The sequence below is a fragment of the Lupinus angustifolius genome, chromosome LG04 (assembly GCF_001865875.1).
Source record: "Lupinus angustifolius cultivar Tanjil chromosome LG04, LupAngTanjil_v1.0, whole genome shotgun sequence".
NCBI classification, from domain to species: Eukaryota; Viridiplantae; Streptophyta; class Magnoliopsida; order Fabales; family Fabaceae; genus Lupinus; species Lupinus angustifolius.
Genome location: NC_032012.1, coordinates 10,025,525 through 10,051,684, shown reverse-complemented (window position 1 = coordinate 10,051,684; position 26,160 = coordinate 10,025,525). Strand labels below are relative to the sequence as shown.

The window sequence follows — 26,160 nt, the reverse complement described above, 5'->3', positions numbered from 1 at the left end:
TGTTCAATTACCTATATATCTCTTGGACATGTTTTATCTTTATATAGTAGTATAGATATGGAAAGGAAACACATATCATAATTTTATTAACATTTATTTTGGCACCAATTATTTTCTGACTTGAAATTGAGTATCATGTATAAGTGACAAATGGATGGACTTAGATTTGGATCATTATGGATGGAAATTCATCATTCAATCCATATAGATTCATTTAAATTATTCAAGTCATTTATATCCAAACTTAATAGATGAATTTCAATCTATTTATTTCATCGATGAATCCATTTCAATTAATTGAATGGATGGATATCTAATCCATTTGTTTTTTTAATTATAATTAAAAATACTTTTGAAGAGAAAATTCTAAAAATCAATATTTCAATCAAGCATTTTTGAAAATCACTCTCCAAAGTCTTTTTTAAAGTGTTTTTTTCATTTTTTTTAAAGAAAAAGTTTTTCTAAAAGTGTATTTTTAATATAAAAAATTATTTTTTTGCAACATGATACAAGCATGCAATAGTTAAGGTTTTAGGTATAAATGTTTTAATAGATATGTATATATGATATGTATTTAAGAACAAACTTTTAATATTAATAACATTCACATATCCTACAATTGACCTAAATTTAATAAAAAAAATCAAAATGAAAGTGAGAGTTGAGATAATGAATGAAATTGAAAAATTAAAGAACTTCGTTTCTGAATGTTTGTTTTTTTATGAATAAAAGTGAAAGTGAACTTTTAAGATACATCTATATTTTGTTTAGGTAGTACTAGATGTATTCTCTCACCCAATGAATAAAGAAATAATTCATTTAGAGGTGTGTAGCTGTCGCTCCAAACAAGTGTCATATACATATAATTTTCATTTATTATTTATAGATAGAAAATGACAATATATAAAATTAAAAATGGGAAAGATTTGTTACTTAATGAGATATACCACTTATATGTTTCATTAATGGCAGCTGGCGCACTTTTTATTTTTTATTATTTTTTCAGATTTTAATTAATTTATTGTGTAGGACATTAAATATTATGTTATAAAATAGAAAGGTCATATAAATTTTTTTTCCACCATCTATGAATTGCAAGTGTTGCAATGGTTGAAGTGGCTTTGTGCAAATGCAAATATTATTTTTTAGATTTATCTACACTAAGGGTCAAACTAGAACTCAGTTCGGTTCAGCTCGATAATGATTTACTCATCTCGAAACTCGACTCTAATTTGATACAAAATATTTTTTTTTAGTTCGAGTACGGCTCGGTTAAAGCTCATGAACTGTTCGACTGAGCTTGAATTGGATCATTTGGACAACTTAAATAATTGATCCTTTTTAAAAATATTGCATAATGTTATATATATAAATATAACAATAATAAATGTAAAAATAATAACAAGTCATGGTATAATAAGAATAAACATAACAAGGTTAATTTATATATATTTAAATATAATATATATAACTCATGAACTTTACAAGTCAAACTCCATCTATTTTGAGTTTGGCTCAATTATGTAATGAACTCAAATTCGATTCATTTAGTTTATGAATTATGTTTGTCAAGTTAAATAAGGGTCGAGTTTTAAACGAATGTCGAGTTAGTTAAATTCAATGTCAACTATAATCTAAACTAAGAAAAATTGTTGACTACAAGAGTGCTCTATTTCAAAATGTTAAAATAATAGGATGTACCTGAATCATATAAAAGTAAATTTTTAATCTCAAAATATTGTGTGATATGATGTAATTGGAAAGACATTATTGTAGTCATCATCAAATCAAATAAATATAAAATAAAATAAAATAAATAAATAAATTATCTCCAAGAGTGGAATAATATTTGAGGGGATTGAATTGTGAAAAATGGAAAATTATTTCCTATTTAAATGTGGTCCACCAACCATGCTAACAACTTGTATTAATATACCATCTAAATTATTAATTGCTTAGGCCTATGAAATAATAAAACTAGACACTCCAACAACTTGATATTTGCTTATGGGATATTCTTCAAATTGCATGAGTAATCTCTTTCTCATACTCTTTCTCCAAATTGCATGGATTTTAACATACTCTTTATGTTTATATGAGATTCACCTCTCTTTTTATGTTCTCTATTTGAAATGCATATCTTCTTCTCTTTCTCATACTCTTTCTTCCTACTTCACCTTCCCTTTTGCACTTATACATTATGAACAACTAAATTTGACTATTTTTTAAATAAAAAATAACATAAAATAAAGCTAAAAATTATATAAAGAATCATTTTGATTAAAAATATTGAATCTTCGGAGATTTGCTTACATCAAAATTTGATGAAAAAATTAAATTAAGAATCGTATTATGAAAATAAGCAAACTAGAAATTTGATTTCTTCAAAAATTGGTGAATGAATAAGTTAAGGTTGCATTATGAAAATAGACAAATTAAATAAAATTGATATCAATTTTTTTTTGGAACATGGGAAAAAAATCAATTACCAAAAGCAAACGAGTACAATTGATCCGCAGATTCAAGAAGAAAAAACTAGGAGGCTAATCTAAGAAGCAGGAATCACCTAGAGTCAAGTTCATTACAGTACAATTTCAGCTTAGCATTGATACTAGTCCTAATACAAATGGTTTCTACAATGTTAAGACCAATATTACATTAATAGGTTGACCCCGGAAAATGCAAAGATTTCTCATATTCCAAATCTCATACATAACTTCAGTAACAACACATTTTAGTATCTTGCATTTGGTATTTTTGCCTCTTGCCTGTTGGGAAATCCATATCAGTTCTTCATGCCAATTCCTAGAAGAGAAAATTGTGCACTTGTCAAAATTTGAACTCCGATATTTACATTTCATAATTCGTAACTCTACCGGCTAAGTTCTCTGTCAGTAACATATCCATTATTAATTAAAAAGTGTTATTAAATATATTATATTAATAAAATAATACTGAGTTACGATGGATGGAAGGTAGTCTCCTTTTGCCTCTACCTTTCTCTCATCCTGTATTTGGTTGTGATAGGGATATCTAACGGTTTGAATTCTTCTAAAATATGTTACAATAATATAATTATTTGATTTTGATTAGATAATTACTTATTCGATAAACCCACCATATCATGGGAAAAGCACAACACATGCTTGTGATGGCTTGTAGAGGCGTAGGAGCCCTATGACAAGCCACCATGGTGGATTGGTAGGTAACTAATCTCCCCTATAGTAGGCCAACATACATACACACTCCACAATAATGAATATCATTTTTGGTGAAAAGATAAAACAACATTTTTTGTACTACCAATGATATCTCCTTACCCACCTATGAATAAGGGTTTCCTCTCCCAACAATTATTCCTTCAAAAAATCAAACTTTTTGATCTTCTGATCTTTTTATGGATCTAGTGGGACTTTAAACTGCCAGTATCAACGATTTGTTGGTAGGCAAAACAAATTCATTATATTTCCTTATAAATTTGACTATTTGGGCCTTTCTAGTGTGAAATGAAGTGGGCTAAAATATATAGGTCCACTATTATATGTAAGAAAGTTCAATATTTAAATTAAGAATTGAGAGAAGATTAGAAATCGAAAAAAAAAAGGGTGTGAAAGTGAAAGTGAAAGTGAAAGTGGAAATCTGAAAATGGGATTGTCGCAGAAGCTTAGGATGTTCGTTGTTCAAGAACCTGTTGTTACTGCTTCTCTTCTCATCGCTGGTTTTGGTAACTCATCTCTTTCTTCAAACCCTAATTTTATATCATTATCTTTTCTTATTCTTAATTAAATTATTCAATTAGGGCTTCTCTCTATTACAAATTTGGGATTATCTCTATGAATTCCTGTTCCTGGTGTTTTAAAATGATATAATTTTTTAATTTTTGTTATTATTCACATCGTTAAAATTGGGGTTTTGGATTCTGATATATTTGATTTTGTCACCTAATACAGGCTAATTGTTTTCGCTGCTTATAAAATAGTGTGATTGATAACGTTGATTTTGAATTGAATCGAAAGCTGAAGTATTAGAATAATTAATTTGTATACATGAAAAATGTGTTCTCTTGAAATGATATATTTCAACATTGTACTTACGAAGTTAGGTGGTTTGGGCATGTGTGGAGAAAACTCGTAGAATCCCCTGGTTAGGAGAGTAGATCATCCCAATAGTTAGAACTTAGAAGTAAAGTGTGACCAAGTAAACCCGTAGCCAAAACCACTAGGAAGGACTTGGATTTAAATGTTTTGTCTATACACACGATTTATAATAGGACATTATGGTGCTAACTCCAATTTAGTGGGAAAATACTTTGTACTTGTTGCTTCGGACATTGTGTAGACACGGTACTAAAACTAAATAACAAAAAATTGGGTTGTGTCTTCTGCTAAATTTATAGTTGAATTGTAAATATGGGTCTTAATACTCCTTTAAATCAACCATATTAGATGTCATGTTTGACATGTATCATTTGGATCAGAGTAAATACACTGATGAGAGTTATTATTGTTATGCTATCCTGAATTTAGTATAGCTAATTGCAAGAATGTTTCATGCTTTCATTTGGTACGACTACTGGATGGATAGGATTACATTCAGGTTTCCTATTGAATATTGTTTTATGATAAGGGCTAAAAGTAAGAGCTTGAATAGTTCTTTTTTTGGTTACTGATTCTTTTCCCTTAGCACCACCATTGAGCTGGGCATTGGGAAGATCAGAAATTGTAGTTAGAGGTTTTATAATTTTCTTTTGATTATTTTTTTTACAACCAGTTTATGCTGTTTCGTGAGTCTACTCAAAATTAAATTTAGTTATACTTAAGAACCTACCTCACTTTTTATATTGTCATTTTCATGCTATTTATGTACTAAGTTCCAAAATCCTCCTCAGGTCTTTTTCTTCCAGCTGTTGTGAGGCCAATGCTGGATTCATATCAGGCATCCAAACAACCTCCCCCAGCTGCTTTAAGTGATGTGAGTTTTGCTTTTGCAACTTTGTAATACTGTTTCTCTGATACATCCTGTTGCAAAAATGCTTAATATTGTGTCTTGTCACTGATAATGATCTTGAAACTAAACTTCTGTTTGGTAGTGTTGCATCTGTTTTTCCATTGTTTATGAGAGAGATTACCCATTTCTTTCTTTCTTTCTTTCTGAATATGTGGTAAGTGAAGCCTTTAGATCACATCACGTTGACACCCTCTGATGTTTATAGCTAAATTACTCTTGGTATACCCCTCTTATTTCAAAAGCTATCTGAAGATCTCTGATATTTAGTTACCACCAAACTTACCTAGAGAGAAGGTGGTTGAAATTACAACTGCATCCTTAATGGGAGATTAGTGTACCTTTTGAAACATGGATTGCTGAGTGTTATTAAGCCAAATCTCGAAGGAAGCCTGTGTAATTGTTCCAAGGTTTTAAAGAATTTTGTTTTGAAACAAAATGAGTTTCATCATCACATTGTGTTCAGGACGATTATGAAACACCCCAACCCACCCCGTATTGTTCCAGTGTCATTCACTTTCAGTTTTTTATTGTTCTCGGTATAAGTTGTTAACCACGATGAATAGCAGGAATTGCTTCTTTTTTATTAGCTGATATTGATCTTGTGTCGTTGTAGGTGGTTGCAAGTATGACTGGTAAAAAGTGAAGGGGGTTTATACTTGTGATACATGGCAAAGTTTTCCAACTTCCCTGTTTGATCTTATTTTCATTCATAGTCTAATTGAAATAAGAGTACTAAAAATTGGATTTAGCTTCCATATGTGACAATGTATTTGTTCCGGATTCCTGATTAATTTTTTGCCTCTACGGTTTCTGTAATTGTTTCAATGGGATCAATGTTAAGGAGTTCTGTTTATGCAAAACTAGGATGCTTGAATCTTGTTCCATATTCAAGTTGACAATTTAATAATGGAGGGTGATGCCATTTTAATGAAACTTTTGGTGTTCATTATAACCTTTGTTGAATACTAAAACTCATGACAGCCTTGAATACTAGATGGTCACTATCACCCTGAAAATGTAGATGTGATATGCAAATGAATTGTTTTTTAGCCGGATTTGTGATGAAAATTTGTATGATGTTGAAGTTGGAAGTTTTAGTTGATATATATGTGGATCATATCAAGTTATCATGAGTGATAAGAACAGTGAATCTTAGTTATTGAATCCTACTTGAATAATAAATATTAAAAGATAATTGTATGATTCTTAAAACTTACCATCTAGAATATTATTATTTTCAATTTTGACAATTTTTAACTTTAGATGCCCCTCTCCCTTTGAATATATTTCCTTAATAACTGTTGTTATTTGAAAAGAGTGGATTTATATGTTGTTTTTACTTCATTAACTCATAAACGAGTCCTTAAGTTTGAAGGATTGCAGTATATATTATTCAAATATTTCTTTTTATAAGATGATAATTGTATATTATTTAGAAGGGTGAACTAATAATGAGAGAAAAGTAAACATTTATGCACCATATTTGTAGAGTAATTTAGATAAGGGACATGCAAGAGAATCTGAGAATGTGATGGAAGATCAATACAAATCCTGATTTTATCAATTTTACATCAGTTTTGTGAGGCAGTTCTAAAGTGATGTACACCCATGCTTGTACCAAAATATTCTTGTCTCTGGAGGCCACAATAGCATTGCTAGATTACAATTATATACCTAATTACAATTTGATAATTTATAGGTTGAAAATCATGTACAAAAACAACACACATGTTCAAATGCTAAAGGTACCACCTAAAAACAAGATTTCACAAACATAAGTACCTAAAATCCAACTGAACTTCCTATAGTTTTATATTTATATTAGTAGCCCACTTACACACATTCACTACTTTGAAATCAAACAACCCTAACAGTAAGTGTGAGTTTGACTTTGGAGAGGAAAGAGAAGACTTCAGAACCATAAGATATACTTTTACGATGACTCTAAAGTCTTTCATTTTCCTTCATTTCCCTTCAAAACTCAACTCGAAAACAGACCCTAAAATACCCTTCCCTAACCCCTCCCTCGCCCAAAGCAAAAAAGATAACTGAAAAGGTTAAGCTGTACAAGAGTAAGAGATTTGCTTTGTTTCATCCCTACTCTGTGAAATCTATGCTTAGCAGAGTCTCTTCAATCTCTGATGAAGCAGAAGAATCCTTGGATTTTATCTTCTTCACATCTTCTTTTGAAATAATGAAAATCCTCTTCACCATAGTACAGAATTCCCTGCCATATTAGAGGGACAAAGAAAAATTACACTCTAATTCTAATGAAACAAGTAAAATCATCCAAAGTACAGTACTACAATGTGTTAAAATTACGCACAGCCATCGATCATCGCCAACTTGCATCGTGTCATTTTCATCATCGGTATAAGTAATCACCCATTTGTTTTGCGATTGAAGCTCTCCTTTAATGTCGAATAACTTCTCAAGCTCGACTATTAGATCATCATAACCATTCAGCATGGCCAAATCAACGGCGCGACCAACAGCAACACCTTGCATTCGCACCTTCATAAACAATATAGATCAAGTCACTCATCAACACATTATAAATCACTTTGCATAAGTTCATATATGACCTATGTGAAGTAACAAATTCAAATAATAACGTTCGTTACACTTAACATTACTACCCTACCAAGTACCAACTATTCACATGCTTAAACGGCTAACAAATTTCCATCTTAGTTTGGCATTATCACAATAGTTAACTTTCCTAGAAAATATATGTGTTTATGTACCTTAGTACGAGTCCTCGAGGACGGTACAGAGGCCTGAGTGTTCTGCCTCTCATTTCGCGATGCACCAGAAGTAACCGTGGCTGGACATTCAAATTCCTTCGGAGCAACTGCAACATTGGCTAAATTGCTATTCAAATTAACTCCAAATACCCAGATGTCTGTGCGATTCTCCATCTTTTTACGATTTACAACTTGGTCATGCATTGAACCATCGTTAGGCCTAGATGAAGGAGGAGAACAGCCAATGTTAGACGATTGTGTCATCGGGACAGATTTGTTGTTTCTGAGGTCTTGAAAATAGTTTGAAGGGACATTCAAATGAGGAGATGAAGGCCATATGCCTTCGAATCGTACTCTCGAGCTAGCATAGTTCGTATCGTTTGGATTGTCATTAATTTCTTTCTGCCTCAATGACCACACGCCATGACTTTCGTTGCTCTGAACTTCGCAAACACCACCTAATTGAGACAAGGAAGGCCAGTGATACCACAAAGTTGAAGCATGAGAACTAGGAGCAACTTCTACATCCATCCATGACACAATTTTAGTCAATGTCTAGTTAATAACTTATTTCGAGAACTTCGATAAAAAGATATCTTTCCTACCAGATGATTGAGCATCAGCAGGCCTAGATCTTTTGCTCTTAACCACTTGTTGAGTGACAGTTACAGCAGAAGTTACAAAAGGTTCTAACTCCCAAACAGAAATCCTCTCCGGCCGAGGAATTGTTGCCGGTTCATCCCATTGAACCTATGCAGCAGAAGATTATAGAAGCTCAGCTCCAGAGAATACAATCAACACAATAAGAATTTAGACAACAAAGTTTCAGATTAAAAGTTCAACCTTCAACGAACGCCATTGAGAATCTGACCACGCAGGAGATACATCCCCAACCCCGACAATGGTACCGGAAAATCTAACCAAATAATTGCAGCAATATGCAAACAAATTACCAAAAATTGAAAGTAAGGTTACACTCAGTGATCACAGTAACTATTTACAGGTGATACCTTCTTTCAGGTGAGTCCTCGACCTCAAATCTCATCTTGAATCGGTTTCCAACTGAAAATTTATTGTTAACTGCCTCCAGATATTTGTTCAGGCCAATAATAAACTGGCTAGTCCTGAATGTATCAAGAGTCACGTTAAATGCGGATAACACAAACAGTTACATAATACGTTAATGACTAAAGATGCTACACATAGCCGGTTTTAAGTCCGGAAGTCATCAGCCAATGTAAAAATTTGTTAAATCTCTACGATATGACTAATGAGTAACGACATCTAACATACAATTTAAGATCTTCACAAACCTTGGTTTGTAATAAACCACAAACATGGTACCGGTCATAACAGCATGAGAAGCAGTGGCGAGCACTCCAAGATGCATGCTCTGGCTTGATATCACAGACGAAGGCATCGGACTCTGCTGCAGAGCGAGATGCCTAACACCAACTCTCAGTTCACCATTCTCTCCCCTGCATAGATCAAGTCAAGGCCCGAGTTTAAACATTACACAACTCCAAGAGGCGCGACATTATACGCAGGAAATCATTCAACACAACAAGATTTTGTTTAGGTGAGGAAGATTTAAAAGTACCTTAAAAACACAAAAGCATCTCCGGCGACCAATCTTTTGGAAGTGACAAATGAACTCCAACCAGTTGTAAGCAAGTGCCTCCTTGGTTGGCCTGATCATATGCAAAATGCTCAATAAAACAGATCGAAACTTTGAAGACTATGCTATTTAGCATTCTAAATCATGAGATTTTACTCCAACATTTGAATACGCGGCAAAAACATAAATCTTAAAAGAAGACATCCAGTATAAAAACAAAATTACCTCTAAGAATATGCTTAAACTTCCACTCAAAGCCATGAAGATCCTTGGCTGCTAATTCCTGGGTAGGCGTTTGTTGTGCCGTGTCCTACAATATATAAATACAAAGCATTAGAAAAATCGAAACTCCGTTAAATACATAGATTCAACTGCAGCTTAAGGAGATCTTTACATACCAGTTGAGGCAAGCACTCAGTAGCATGTCTACGCAGAACTGAAAATCCTCCGTGTGTGCTGGTATCCGATGCGGTTAATATCTTGCTAAAAGAGTGAAAGGTCTGTTTCTGAGTCTCGGGTGGATATGGATCAGGACTTGTAGGCTCATTTTGCTGAAACAAAACCACAAAATCAAAACCCTTACATTATTATTGAAGAAGAGTAAAAAAGACTCAACTCTTAACCCCTTTTACATAATATCTAAAGCTAAAGATATAGATAAGACAGAAGCAGAAAAAGATAGGAGAAGCAAATATTCTCACATCTGATTCTGGAAGCAAAGTGATACGAGCATAAACTTCATCGGTGTCTTGTTCAGCCTACAGATTAACAAAACTATATGAATACACATAAATAGTCATAATCATAATACTAGTGAACAAACAAGGACAAAAAAACAACACAAAATAGAATAAGAAATCAGTACCAACAACTGAATATGCATAACGCGGCAAAGAATCTTGGAAGGGAGATTGAAATGGGGAATTTGCTGGTTCAATTCCTGAGTTGTTGATGCTTGCAACTGCCACAGAAAACCAAAAAGAACAAAAAACATCATAGAAGAACAAAAGTTTCAAAACAAGTACAACATAGGAAAGTGCTAATTGAAAGAAACTAAGAATCTCCAAAATAAGTATACTTGTTCCATGTGACCTTGAGGAAAGTAATAAACTCTCTCTTCAGCATGAGGAACATTCACCAAAGGCCCTGCACATAGCTTCCATAGCTCTGTATTTAGATCATCATCTCCAAAACCTAACCAAACACAAATAATTACAACTTAAAAGACAAAAACATAATCAAAATTTCAAATTTATCAGAAAGTGAAGAACTTTTCTCTCTTCAAAGAAAGAACCAAAAACCTCGTACACTGCTAAAAACAAAGACATTTCCTTTGTTCAAGTTTCTGAGTAACCAAACAAAGCAAAACACATAAAATTACGACACCCTTTTAAGGTATTAACCTGATTCTGCTTGAATATTCCTCAGATGTGCCATTCAAACACAAACAAGAAGATGAAAGAGACCCTTTTGAATTGAAAGACCAAATACTACAAATTTAAGAGAAGCTCTTCTTCCTTGTTCACAATGCAGTTATAATTGATTTTACCATATTACTCACAAGAGTTGTTTTTTTTTCTGTTTGTGATTCACTCTTGGTATTCTGTAATGAATATGAAACTACCCCTCAATTTATCTTCTTCTTCTTCTGACACTTGAACTGTTTCACAACAAAAACGTGGTTACTTTCATGTTTTCTCCACACACAAAAAACAACTTGTTTTGACTTTGCTGTGTTTTGGTATTGTCTCTCTCATTGTTAACTATGTTTCTGTTGTTGTTTATAGACTCGTTGGTCCCTTCTACTTTCTCTTTCCTTTGTTCCAAAGTTTATTAGTTTTTTTATTTAAGTATAACGACTGAATCATGCAACACGATCAAATTGAATAAGACATAAAGTACGAGTTTCAAGCATATACATGAAATTGTATACTACTTCATTTGTCACTTACTAAATTAGTTTTGAGGTTCTTCTGGTTATTCTAATTGCCGACCTCATCATGTGATGTGATCGTCATATTGTGGTTTTGGTAATGATATCACATTCCAACTACCATGTGATATTAAATCACAATCATAAAATGATATAGTTGTGCGCAATTGTGTTACACTATATTTCAACTGCATCAAATCAAAAAATCATTGATATGGTGGGTAACTGAATCCCAAGGTCGAAAGTTTAATTCCTGGGAGCGACACTCGTTAGTCTGAACTGTCATGAACCTTGAAAATGTGAAATGATACCCTTAGTAAGACCAGTAAAAAACTGTATCGAATTCAAAAATATTTTCTTATTATAATACAATTCATAATATTGGTCTAATTTGCTTCACAACTATCACAATGATCATAAAGACAATAATTATAATTGTGACTGAAATGCGACTATAATCACAATTTAAAATATTTGGTGAATGTAAACGAAGTTTTTCTTATTGCTGATGGTTGTGGTATAAATCTGTATTATTGAATAGGTTCTTAAATTTATTTTTGTTTGCAAGATGTTTCTACAAGTTTTTTTAATAATGCTTATTGAAATTTTAATATTTGTGAGTTGATAGGTGTTTACTAAATGTTAATTTTATACTGAAATTTTAAAACTATTAGTAATTAACTACTAAAATGTTTAACTATTCAATCAATGTAGCATACCTTTAAAAAATTATAAATATCTTATAATTCCATCAATATATTCTTATTCTGATATTGTAAAAGTAAGCATATGGTGGTCTTAATTTGAGTGCCAAATTAGATTGGTAGTAAGAGATTAAGAGTTTATTTGTTTGATTTTTTTCCATTAGAGTGATATATATGTATTATTCGTGTAAATATTTACAGACAATTACCGTGTCATTCATTATTCATTTAGATTATTTTTCTGAAGAATCAATGATTATTAAATATGAACGTTGATGATACAATAACAGTGAATAAAACTCATATTTCGTGCATATAATTTTTTCTCTTTTCATTAACCTAACTATTTCAACATTCCGATTAGTGATTAAAATTCTGCATTAGCCACAAGATAATGGAATTCTATTACTTATTTCCTTTCTCTTTTTTTATTTTTAATAATAAAAAAGAAACTCAGTTAAATATGCAAAAGTAATACTATTGCCATGAGAACCCAGTTAATTTTCTTAAGCTACTTGGAAGAACCTTTAATCCCATGGAATATACTTTTTTTACATAAAATATTCAAACTTTTGGCAAAGTAGATGCAGCATGCACTACTTCAATCATTTACCAACATAAATATTAATCCATAAAAGATATCCACTACTGAATTTTTATATCTTAATTCTAGGATTAACATTCATATTTGATTTGGTAACTAGGTTTATGTTTGATTTTGGAATTTAGGTTTTTATGCATAAGTTACACATATTTATATGCATTAAATAATTAGTATTTTTTTGTATTACTAAAGGTATTTTTTACATTTTCGTGTAAGGAACTAATCTTTTTTGGGATTCGTGGTTGCCCCTCTCAACAAGTATCGCTCACAAGAATCGAACTCTCGATATTAGGAATCCAGTAGGGTCTTACACAACTAGATCAACTTCTTGTTATTAAATAATTAGTATTTTATATTAAAGGATTTTTTTTTTGTCAAAAAATAGTATTTTTATTATACAAGCACCTCATACAATGTAATCAAACATTATATAGTATTAAAATCTTATCAAAAATTATATTATCATGTCTTATGCTATCAAACGTGCTAACGAGCCCTTAACTTTTCTTTGTTGCAGTAATATTACTCCTAATGATGATAATTGTGATAGGTTTTCTTTGTTTATATGATTATGCTCTAAAAAACTTTAAGATTCTTCAAAGCAAGAGTCTAGATAAGTTACATAACATAAGAAGAAATATTTTGCAAAATAGTCGAATATATTTCAGTTAAAGGAATAAAATTAGAAAATATCAATAAAAAGTTGATCTAATAATATAAAGTTTTATTGGATCCCTAGAACTCTAGAAGCGTATAAAGTAAATGGTCAAAATTTAATACTTGTAAATATATATGTTGGGAAAATAGTCATACATATTCATTAAATATTAATTCCTTATTCTATGATGAAGAGATAGAATTGATTAACAAAAAGAATATATATATAAGATGAAGATGTGAACTATGGTTGTAAACATACTTGAACTTTGACATAGTCAACAATTAAAAGATATTCGAGATTGGACTCTTCATTAGCATTATGGTAAAATAATTAAAAGATCGATTACTTGTTTGTAGTGATGTGTAAATGCATATTCACATCATGTGATTTATACTTTCTATTATTTGACTAAACGAAGGAGAGGCCACAATCAAAATTTGATTCAATTTTATGTGAACCATTCTTTTATGACCACCCAATAATGGATCTGGAACAAAATCAAATTTTATTATTATATATTAGAGTCACACGAATGAGGATATATATATATATATGTATGTATATTAATGTTAATATTTACATCTATTAAGAAAAGTTAGCTAAGGTTGGAGTGGGATCCAAATTATATTCTTAATTGTGTTTGATTGAATTCTTAATACGCTCTATTTTTATCCTGTGATCATTATCCACATTTTCATGGATGGCGCAATAAAAATATATGCAAGGACAACTTGAGTGTGTATTTTTTTAATTTTGATTATTAGTTATTGTTAATGATTTTAAAATTTTCTTGTTGCTTTAGATAAGTGTGACAATCTTCAACTAAAATAAAAACAAATTATAGAAAGAGGGGGACAAAGTGAGATCCATATATTTGAGTTATGATATATCATGGAATGAATCTTGCCTTTAGTTTGAGATTTCTTTCCATTATTATTAGTGACAAATGTTTTCGTCCGAATATTGGAACTACTTTATTGACAAAAGGAGAGGATTATATGTATGTAGAGGTTTGCACTAATACATAATCTATTGATATTTCTTACTCTATGGGTAAAAAATTAATTAATTTCGAAGTATATGATTGCCTCTTCTAATAAGTGTTGCTCCTAGGAGTTGAACTATTGATCTTTTATTTTTCATGGAGATTTAGCGAAACCTTATAGACCAATATTTGATTAGTTTTTGAATATTATTGGCATTAGGATCAAAGGGGAACCACCATACTAAGGTGAGTTTTCCTTCCCAAATAATGGCAAGTATATATTACTTATATCTTATCATTTTTATCAATAATTCTAATCAATTCCACTTATTTTCTATCCTCTAGTTCAACTAGCTTAGTATTAATTGTGAGTTGATGTACACAAATAATTTAGCATCAACCATGTTAAACAAAAAATTAGATTATGGAAGGACACACTTCATGCAAAGATAAACAAGAAAAATAATGGTTGATGGTGCCAAATTGGATGGTACTTCTTGTTGAATATTTTGCTCATATGTTTTTCTAATTTGGGTTTGACCCTTAGGGTTTTTTCTTATATTTATAGGTGAGGTGATTAGTGATATGAAAATTTCACTATAAATATCTTTGTTGAAGTTGATGGTCTTCTTTCCCCTAATAACAAGTATATTGTATTATTAATCCAAAAGTAAGCATTTTCTGTACGGACATTGGATACTTTTAACCTACTTTGTCAATTCATATAAGCTTTTTTATCCAAGTGTTAAGCATCAAGAATCCACTAACTAATTTGATATCTACACTTTTTATATGTACCTGTGAATTCAAAGACTAAGTTGGTAATAAGTATCCTTTACCACTTAGGGTAGGAAATAAAAAACTTCAAAACCTTTTTAAAAATCATCAAAAGAGGATGATGGAAATGTAAGAAATTTAATTTTCCTTAGATAAGATCTATTCTTAAAATTTTATATGGATGAAAAATAAATCCTCAAAGAACTTTGCTCTCTTTAATAGATATTCTCAACCCAAATTGGATTAATTAGAATTCAAGGTGTGAGCATGTAGGTTTAAACTCTAACATGTGCAAAATTTGAATTTTTTTTCATCAATGCTTCATAATTTCCTTGTTAAACAAAGAAGAAGAAAAAAAGTTGTCTCAGACTAGCTAGTGTTGAATTTATTCAAGTGTGAAGTCTCACATTAGATATGTGAAATGAGTGAAATAGTTTATAAGTAGAAAAAACTTATGGAACTGATGTCTTAACGTTTTGGTTCAAGACGTGTTGTTTCACTTATGACTCTTCATTCTTCTCACTCTGTTAACAATGGAACTCCTTGGTGGTTGGAGGCTCTCCAGCCGAGCCGCAGTTTAATCCAACAACTAGGCATTACCACTTCGATCACATTCTTCAATATGAAAAATGAAATATTTTTCTGTGTGAATATCAGAGATTTGAGAAATTATTATAAGCAAATTTAGTTTTCTTTAGGAGACCATGACATAAAATATAAATGCCTCTAGCCCAAGCCAAATGGTGGAGGGGTCCTATAAGACACAAGAAACATGATTGTTACCTCAGCAACAATTAGAATTTTGAGGTGATCTTCACATTCAAGAATCATGATTCAATGGAATAATTATTTGTTTAATTAGTATAATTAAATTATTAATCTGCCAAGAAAATGTTAAAGAATGGTTTAGTGGAAGCCAATTAGGCCAGTGAAGCAAGTTTGTGGGTACTTTAATATGTAATTGATTAAGGCATTTGTTTTACAACTTAGCTTAGACCATAGATTAGTGTCCTTTAGTTATTTAACTTCATGTGTTTGTTGGCATTATTATGTTAGTGTTTTCTCTTTGCATTTCATTACCCATTTCTCTTCTTTCGTATTTGTGGTGAGTATTTTGTTAATCCTTTCAGGTATCAAAGAGGAGAGTGTTGTTTCTCCTTTTATTTTTAGGATAAAAAATATTTCATCACTAAAGATAAAAAAATACAAGTATAATTACATATAGATTTTTCTTTGTTTTTTGATAGCACTTCTGCCTCGAATACAGAAGAAAAGTGTTGAACCGTTAAGGCCAATGAGTGAGATTGGCTAAATTTCATATTATTAATGCATATGTTCCTCTTCACATAAGTATTATAAATCTTGCTTGGGACATTGAAGAACAGATAGAATCAAACGTCTTAAACAGTGTCTTAATGCAGTATCTCCTGGTATAAAGAGATAAGTTATTTCCTCATGCCAAAGTTATTTCCTCCTACCAGTGAAATCATGACATGTATCATGTTTCATCATTTTCTATAAAAATATTTTTAAAAATAAACAAAATAGCACACATGTCACATTTTTACTAGCTAGAGGAGATAAATTATCTCCTAATATGAGGAGATATATTATTCTCTTATCATAATGTTAAGTTTATGTAGAATTCCTATGTCTTTACCATTATAATGGAATATATTAGATGTATAACTCAAGATAAATAAAATAATATAATTACTATATACAATCTTAAGTCATATATTGATGTGTAAAGATATAACAATTAAGATTAATTTTCCTTTAAAAAAGCAATTTGTTATTCTAGCTTTTCATATATTCTGAGAGATAAGAAGCTTGATTATTTTCAGAGCACATAATCCTTGTTGAATAATACCTTATATTAAAAAGAACTTATCTCAAATCATAATAAAATGTCAACGATGAAATTATTGTTTCGTTTTCTTGTGGTGTGAATTTGGGCTTTTAAGTAGACTTGCTTAACATCTCTAAAGCCCGCTATTGAGTGGGCTCTTATCGTACTCAAAAATAGTGAATGTTAGTCTCTATGCCTATAACATACTAGGTCATATCAGATTTTTTTGTGTTAATAAATTAGACTCGAATTTTTTGTGTGAATAAATTAGACTCAGATTTTTAAAAAAAACTTATTTAATTTAACTGGTCAAACTTTAAATCATCTAAAAGATATATTAAGTCTAATAAACTAATATATTTAGTTATATTATATAACAATGTTGATACTATTCTATTTTACTATAAGCAATATTATTATATATGTAATTTTAATATAAAAATGTATGTAAAAATATAATTTAATTATTAGAGTTATAGGAGTCTAGTTAAAAGTATATCTATTAGCTCATTTAAATATAGACATATTAACCTATTTCATGACCATAGTAAAAGCTTTTTGCTATATTGACAAATAAGTATGATTACCCTAAATGTATTTTGACCCTAAGTGTAGCATATAATATTGATACCATGTCACCAAGGTTTAATTCAAGTGTTAAGGGTGGTGAAGATTTATCATAGGTTTATATTACATAAAAGTTTTGTGGAGGTTAAGTGATGCTATCTCATCTTAACTTTAAGGTTGGTTGTCACAATGCTAGCCCTAAAACCTTGAAACATTTACATATAGCTTACCAAAAAGAAAAGGTGGTGTGAGAAAAAGTGGTAGCCTTAATTATTTGGTAAAGAAAAAGTAAGATCAAAAGCTACTATTATTACATTGTTAATTAATAAAATGAAAGTAGGCTAATATAAACAATTTTGGAAAAGTTACCATTCAACTTGAACAATCTCTTAGACTAAATGCATAAGATGAACCACTTATTGTTTTAACAAATATAGGTTTTTAACAATATGCTAGGTTATGTTAACTTGCACGCGAAAGCTTTCTTTATAATGATTATTATTGAAGCAAAATTTGATAGATAAATAGTTAAACACACTTACCCTTTTTTTCAATCTACTTTTGGGGAAATCTTGATTAGAAAAACACTAGATATTGGTCATAAATAGTTATTCCACAAGAATAAAAGAAGTGAAAAACATAACCTCTCGGAGAGTTTTCAATTATCTTCAAAGATAAATAAGGACAATCTAACCAAAATGAAAAGCAAAAATACATAAGGATTGTTAAATAATGTTGAGAATGATAGTACCTAATTAAGCATATGAGACATCCTAATCTATGAAGTAACGAGGGAGTTATTAACAAGTTTATTTGAGCTTATTTACAAGTTTGCTTACAAAATAAATGTATGTATATTCATCAACTAAAATGTTTATGCGTTCACACGATTAATTAATTCTGTTGATTAACTGAATAACAATAAATAATTTTTCATACAAATATAACCACCAATAATCATCATTAGTAGTGTTTTAATTTATAAAAAAAATTCATAGATGAGAAGATGTAAAGGTTCAAAAATCCTATTTTCTTCAATAAATTTTAAGTAAAATTTACATGGCTAAAATGTAAAATAAAAAAATACTCCTTCTGTCCTATAAAAATGATAAAAATTCATACTAAAAATAATACATATTTTTATGGGATGAAGATAGTATAAAATTTATTATGAGAGATAATAATAGATTCATTTTTAGAGAAATAATGAGATGTGAGTTGGAAGTATAAATATCACATTCATTCATACTTATATATCCTTTAAGGTTAATTAAAAAATGCATTTAATATTTCTATTTGTATTAAATTGATGTAATATTTTGATTTTTATCATTTATCTTACTATAATGATTATAATCAATCATGTTGCCTTACTTTCTAAATAGGCTAATAATAAATAGGAACAAATTTGATTTGCATACTTAAAAATGAACGAGGTATATAAATTATTAGAAAAATAATATTATATGAAATGTATCATATATATATATATATATATATATACAATTGCATGAAACATGGTCTATTTCCTTGATTAGGATGTAATCCCCCAATGTTGTGATAAATTGAACCTTGAGCACAAAATATGTAGATACCACGTCCAGTTGCGACTAAGCTATTATCAATAAATACCTAATGAAGTAAATGCAAAGATATGATTGTAACCTCTAATGTGTTGCCTAAAATGTCTTCCTTCATCTGAGGAGTCAACAATTAAGTGAAGTAGTTCTTGAGGTGCATTTATTTGTTGTAACCAAACTTTAGCACATATGCAACAAATATTTTCTGTTTCATGGTGAAAAAACCTTGCATTGCACCATGTACATGAGTTTGAAAAGGATAATTGGGATACAATCATTCTCCTATTAGCTCGAAAGTTTCTAGCACTATTATGTCTTGGTTGGAATGTGTATGTCATAATCGTTCCTTGTTTTGGGATATGACGATGACTTCGGCCTGCTTCATTGTCATGATTTCCTTTATATCTTGTAATGTTAATCACATCAGCTGAAAAACATTAAATAAATAAGAACAATTGTAGGTCACATGAAGACATGTAAAAAGTTAGACATATATTCATATAATATATATGTAATGATTTATTAATATTATATTGGTCATTATTAATCTCGGGACTACAACGATGACTTGGGTCTGCTTCATTATCATGAGTTCCTTGATACCTTCTAATGTTAATCACATGAGCTGAAAAACAATAAATAAATAAGAACAATTGTAGGCCCACATGAAGACATGTAAAAAGTTATATATATATATATGGAAAAAAAATTGTAAAATTTGAGTATTTAAAATTACGTGAGTATAAATATAAATATTTTATGGTATAATGTCTTTTTTCCTAAGGAATAAATCAAAATCAACATAAAAAGGAAAAATAAATGGTTAGAAGTTACCCCCATATTTTTATGGACTACTTTCCATTGGTAAATATGTATTCATTTATGCTTAATGACATATTTATTATTATTTGATTAATAAATTATTAATTAGTCATAATCTCATTAGTAGATAGCAATACATATAATTTAGGGAGTAATTTATATTATGTGCAATTAACCACACCCTAAAATGTATTAGTTTATTACTCATAGGGTATGAATACTTTTAGTTTTACCAAAAAAAATGTCATAGGTTCAAAAATATAAATTTCACCCTTAAATGTTTATCAAGGGTGATGGGAATTGGGTTGAGATCCTCTTCAAGATACTGGATCATCCTCTTCGATGATACTCAACCACCATCTCGAGTACTTCACCACCATTTTAGTTCTGGACCATCATCTCCAGTATTGGAATGTGAGACTCAGATTAGTTTTATCTTTATAATATATTTTTTATTTAAAGATAGTTTAAAATCTAGATGGTTAAAAATTTTAAAGAGACACATGTCACAATCTTATTTGGTAATGGACCCTCGATATGGATGAATCGAGTTTAAGGTGAATTTATGCCAATAAAATTTGACTAGCAAGTGTATCCCTTCACCTTTTTGGAACTAATCCATTTTGAGTTTTGTGACTTCCCTCAACAAATATCGCTCCCAGAAATCAAATCATCAACATTGAAGATCTAGTAGAACCTTACACCACTAGATTAATCTTTTGGTACATGTGTGATACATAAAATTATCTTATTCCAAATGTACTCTTGAGTAAAATTAAAGCTTGTAAATAATGAGTAAAGATACTAATAATAATAATCATTGATCTAATGCAACAGGTATAAAATTAATATACATAGACCTAGAATGGTTGAATTATATGCCTCGGATAACATAAATTCCATATAGGAAAGTCCTAAGTTTCAATGTGTTGATCTATCCATCATCCATGTTGTGTTAAAATTCCATGTTTTTGTTCTCTCAGCCAACCACCTAAATCTGAGAAAGAGGAAGAAGAAACAAGAAAAGGTGAAATCACAAAACCAAACATGTTGAGTTCACACATAGCATACACCATTATATCGAAAATATTTAAATATATGTTGAACTATTCTTTTCATTATCAATTGGTTTTAAAAGGATAAAATGATTTATTCACATACACACTTGATAAATGTTAGAGGGTGAAACACATATAACATATTAGGAGTGTAAAATACATTTTGTCCATATAACTTATTATAAACAATGAACTTATATAAGAAAATGATATAGAAAAGTGAAAGAGAAAATTAAAAGTCATACAATATACATATCTATAAGGAGTGAGAGTACTGAAAATAAGATTATTTGATGTGTGTTACTTTTCATGGTGATGAAGAAGAAGGAAAAAATGGATACAAAATGTTATAAAAGAAATTTTACAATTCATAATTAATAAAGATGTATACACAATTAGTACATCATCTACAATTTATTTATAATATATTTTGAAGATTTAATGATAATTAACATGAATGATAGATGATGTATAAAACTCATGCACTTTTCGATAATCCATTATTCCTTTCTTTTTATAAAATCTCTTATACCTCATGAGTAAAATCACATAATATACATTAGAGACACGCCATGAACGGTTGCTGCTGCAAAATCTCAACCTCCGACAACCACACCGTGATATCACCTCCACCGGAGGAAGCCCACGACGGAGAAGAAGAAGAAGAAGAACTCAAGCAACATTCACCATTAACCAACTCCGGCAACTCAATCTCACCCCAAAAATCATCACCACCACTATCACCGTCGCTACTTTTCTCTTTATTAATCAAATTCGCCGCCTTGGCTGCCGCAGCCTGAATGTCTCTGGGTGCAGAAGTTGCCGGAAGTGGAAGGCATTCTACATCGTCGGGAAAGTTGAGCTGTGCTTTGCGGCCTTTTAAGCAATACGCTGCGACGTCGTATGCTTTTGCTGCCATCTCTGGAAGTGGGAAGGAACCAAGCCATATGCGTGATTTCTTGCGAGGTTCACGGATTTCAGAAACCCATTTTCCCCATCGGCGCTTCCGCACGCCACGATATAGAGGGTGGCGCGTGCCGATTTTGAGGGTGTGAGATTTTTGAGTGGTGGTGGTAGTGGTGGTGGTTGGTGGTTGATGATCCATTGGCCGTTTTGGCTTTGTTAGTGTTTGTCATATTTATAAGAAGTTAGAGTGATACACTTAACCAATGAAGTGAGATTACCAAAGTGCCCACTAAGTGAGATTATCTTTTGTTTTTTAAATTATGGAAAGCAAAACAAAGGAATGTAATAATGTAATTATACTTGAGTACTTCACTCAAACATTATCTTAAAGTATCAATATCTTATTGACCTTATAATGTAATACTTATTAGATTTTTAGAATAACCAAAAGTTAAAAAATTCTTTGGAGTGATATTTGTTGGGAGGAGTCACGTATCCCTAACGAGATTACTTCTTCATTAAAAAGGGCGAGGAATACTTTAATAATACATTAATGTAAAAATTCTATCAAACAAAATTCATTTTCTCCAATACATTATTTTCTCCATAATACGGAATTGATTATAAGTACATTTTCAAAATGACCCAAGAAGACTTTAGTCTCATATCACCTACAAAAAGCAACTTCTCAAAAGTAAGTAATAAACAAAAAATATTTTAAAATTCTTGATTTTTTAAACTTCCTAATTGACAATCCAATTATACTTGGAATCACATATTGTAAAATCCCATAAAAGATTTTCCTTTGTTAAGCAACATAAAACATTTTTTATTTCTAATATTTAAAATTATATTATAAAACCCCATAAAAATGTGGGGCTCTTCAAATTTTGGGATCCTATATCATTGCTCACCTTTGAACATGCCATAACATGGCTGGATATGAATGGAGATCACATATAGTATTTAGTATTCTATTTTTGTTTTCATCCAATTAAAAAGTGACATTTATTTAAAAATAAAGGTCATAGAAAAAATAAATTGACATTTTTATATTCCGGCCATCATAAAACATTACTTAATGATGGTTCTGCTGGTCGATGTGGTGGCAATGGTGGTCGAAGTGGTGATGATGACATTAGAAGAAGATGGATGAACTAAGGTGTATTATGACAATAAGGACAAAGGTGTCATTCTACTTTTCCACCTTTCAATTTCAACCATTAACTTTCTAAATAATACATGAATGATGATATGAGAAGGAAGCATAGATTTATAAACTCAAATGAGTGTATGAAACCATCACCCTTGAAATTAACACAACAACGTGCTCATGCAACTTGAACAAGATACTATAATGATATGTAACAGTTTCCAAAATAAAGTAATGCTCGATAATTTTTACTTAAAGCAAGACGTTAGACATAATTTTAAAATTACACTTAACACAATCATAGATGATACATAATTGATGGAGGAAAAATCGGAATTTCCATTTCATGCTAGTCAAAATTTGAAATGAAATTTAGTGGAAGCAATGTGGCAAACAAATTATGGTGGAAGCACTAGGGTATAAAACCTCGGAAATTTAGTGAAACCTTATACCACTAAACCAGTATTTTATTAGTACAAATTATAGTGAAGGGTGATTTTTATTATTAGCTTTTATAAAAATAAATTAAAATCCGTCAACTATATGATTTTGACATTCAACATGTTAAGCAGCTTGCAAGCTGCATTGACAATGAAATGTTATCAAATTATTGGACCCTCCCCTTTGAGAGCAAAGAGTAAACAAATGATATATATATATATATATATATATATATATATATATATATATATATATATATATATATATATATATATATATATATATATATATATATATATATATATATCATTTGTTTACTCTTTGCTCTCAAAGGGGAGGGTCCAATAATTTGATAACATTTCATTGTCAATGCAGCTTGCAAGCTGCTTAACATGTTGAATGTCAAAATCATATAGTTGACGGATTTTAATTTATTTTTATAAAAGCTAATAATAAAAATCACCCTTCACTATAATTTGTACTAATAAAATACTGGTTTAGTGGTATAAGGTTTCACTAAATTTCCGAGGTTTTATACCCTAGTGCTTCCACCATAATTTGTTTGCCACATTGCTTCCACTAAATTTCATTTCAAATTTTGACTAGCATGAAATGGAAATTCCGATTTTTCCTCCATCAATTATGTATCATCTATGATTGTGTTAAGTGTAATTTTAAAATTATGTCTAACGTCTTGCTTTAAGTAAAAATTATCGAGCATTACTTTATTTTGGAAACTGTTACATATCATTATAGTATCTTGTTCAAGTTGCATGAGCACGTTGTTGTGTTAATTTCAAGGGTGATGGTTTCATACACTCATTTGAGTTTATAAATCTATGCTTCCTTCTCATATCATCATTCATGTATTATTTAGAAAGTTAATGGTTGAAATTGAAAGGTGGAAAAGTAGAATGACACCTTTGTCCTTATTGTCATAATACACCTTAGTTCATCCATCTTCTTCTAATGTCATCATCACCACTTCGACCACCATTGCCACCACATCGACCAGCAGAACCATCATTAAGTAATGTTTTATGATGGCCGGAATATAAAAATGTCAATTTATTTTTTCTATGACCTTTATTTTTAAATAAATGTCACTTTTTAATTGGATGAAAACAAAAATAGAATACTAAATACTATATGTGATCTCCATTCATATCCAGCCATGTTATGGCATGTTCAAAGGTGAGCAATGATATAGGATCCCAAAATTTGAAGAGCCCCACATTTTTATGGGGTTTTATAATATAATTTTAAATATTAGAAATAAAAAATGTTTTATGTTGCTTAACAAAGGAAAATCTTTTATGGGATTTTACAATATGTGATTCCAAGTATAATTGGATTGTCAATTAGGAAGTTTAAAAAATCAAGAATTTTAAAATATTTTTTGTTTATTACTTACTTTTGAGAAGTTGCTTTTTGTAGGTGATATGAGACTAAAGTCTTCTTGGGTCATTTTGAAAATGTACTTATAATCAATTCCGTATTATGGAGAAAATAATGTATTGGAGAAAATGAATTTTGTTTGATAGAATTTTTACATTAATGTATTATTAAAGTATTCCTCGCCCTTTTTAATGAAGAAGTAATCTCGTTAGGGATACGTGACTCCTCCCAACAAATATCACTCCAAAGAATTTTTTAACTTTTGGTTATTCTAAAAATCTAATAAGTATTACATTATAAGGTCAATAAGATATTGATACTTTAAGATAATGTTTGAGTGAAGTACTCAAGTATAATTACATTATTACATTCCTTTGTTTTGCTTTCCATAATTTAAAAAACAAAAGATAATCTCACTTAGTGGGCACTTTGGTAATCTCACTTCATTGGTTAAGTGTATCACTCTAACTTCTTATAAATATGACAAACACTAACAAAGCCAAAACGGCCAATGGATCATCAACCACCAACCACCACCACTACCACCACCACTCAAAAATCTCACACCCTCAAAATCGGCACGCGCCACCCTCTATATCGTGGCGTGCGGAAGCGCCGATGGGGAAAATGGGTTTCTGAAATCCGTGAACCTCGCAAGAAATCACGCATATGGCTTGGTTCCTTCCCACTTCCAGAGATGGCAGCAAAAGCATACGACGTCGCAGCGTATTGCTTAAAAGGCCGCAAAGCACAGCTCAACTTTCCCGACGATGTAGAATGCCTTCCACTTCCGGCAACTTCTGCACCCAGAGACATTCAGGCTGCGGCAGCCAAGGCGGCGAATTTGATTAATAAAGAGAAAAGTAGCGACGGTGATAGTGGTGGTGATGATTTTTGGGGTGAGATTGAGTTGCCGGAGTTGGTTAATGGTGAATGTTGCTTGAGTTCTTCTTCTTCTTCTTCTCCGTCGTGGGCTTCCTCCGGTGGAGGTGATATCACGGTGTGGTTGTCGGAGGTTGAGATTTTGCAGCAGCAACCGTTCATGGCGTGTCTCTAATGTATATTATGTGATTTTACTCATGAGGTATAAGAGATTTTATACATCCATTGGTTGAATGTTGAGAGATCAAGGATTGAAATAAGAAGAAAAGATGATGAAAGTAACTTGCTCTCAAATCTTCTAATTGCCAAATTTTTGCAAAATGTTAGCGCATGAGGATACATGGGTATTTATAGAGTCGCGGGGTGGGGGAAATCTGATTTCTAAACCCATTTCCCAATGAAATCTAGCAAAATCAAGAGGGTGAGTGAATCATGGGTTAAGTGAGTGATTTAGGGGATTTGGTG

At 30.8% G+C, this 26,160-nt stretch overlaps 3 protein-coding genes across 4 annotated transcripts; 1 reads left to right on the top strand and 2 right to left on the bottom strand.

Moving 5' to 3' along the window:
* On the bottom strand, positions 6,796-10,889 carry LOC109345726 (auxin response factor 9-like). Its single transcript, XM_019584904.1, has 15 exons — positions 10,776-10,889; positions 10,451-10,566; positions 10,238-10,333; positions 10,074-10,130; positions 9,771-9,923; positions 9,598-9,682; positions 9,355-9,445; positions 9,068-9,232; positions 8,765-8,878; positions 8,598-8,670; positions 8,360-8,504; positions 7,755-8,275; positions 7,334-7,521; positions 7,091-7,234; positions 6,796-6,865 (listed from the first exon to the last, which is right to left on the bottom strand). The coding sequence occupies exons 1-14, from the start codon at positions 10,807-10,809 to the stop codon at positions 7,105-7,107; spliced, it is 1,968 nt and encodes a 655-aa protein (XP_019440449.1). The 5' UTR covers positions 10,810-10,889; the 3' UTR covers positions 6,796-6,865; positions 7,091-7,104.
* Positions 20,582-22,041, bottom strand: LOC109345727 (ethylene-responsive transcription factor ERF023-like). 2 transcript variants are annotated; one of them, XM_019584907.1, is made up of 2 exons: positions 21,466-22,041; positions 20,582-20,856 (listed from the first exon to the last, which is right to left on the bottom strand). In XM_019584907.1, the coding sequence occupies exon 1, from the start codon at positions 22,018-22,020 to the stop codon at positions 21,475-21,477; it is 546 nt and encodes a 181-aa protein (XP_019440452.1). In that variant the 5' UTR covers positions 22,021-22,041; the 3' UTR covers positions 20,582-20,856; positions 21,466-21,474. The 2 variants fall into 2 exon arrangements, with proteins under 2 accessions (XP_019440452.1, XP_019440450.1); XM_019584905.1 differs by having other exon boundaries at positions 20,583-20,854; positions 21,448-22,041.
* On the top strand, positions 25,303-25,907 carry LOC109345728 (ethylene-responsive transcription factor ERF023-like). Its single transcript, XM_019584908.1, has one exon. The coding sequence runs from the start codon at positions 25,325-25,327 to the stop codon at positions 25,868-25,870; it is 546 nt and encodes a 181-aa protein (XP_019440453.1). The 5' UTR covers positions 25,303-25,324; the 3' UTR covers positions 25,871-25,907.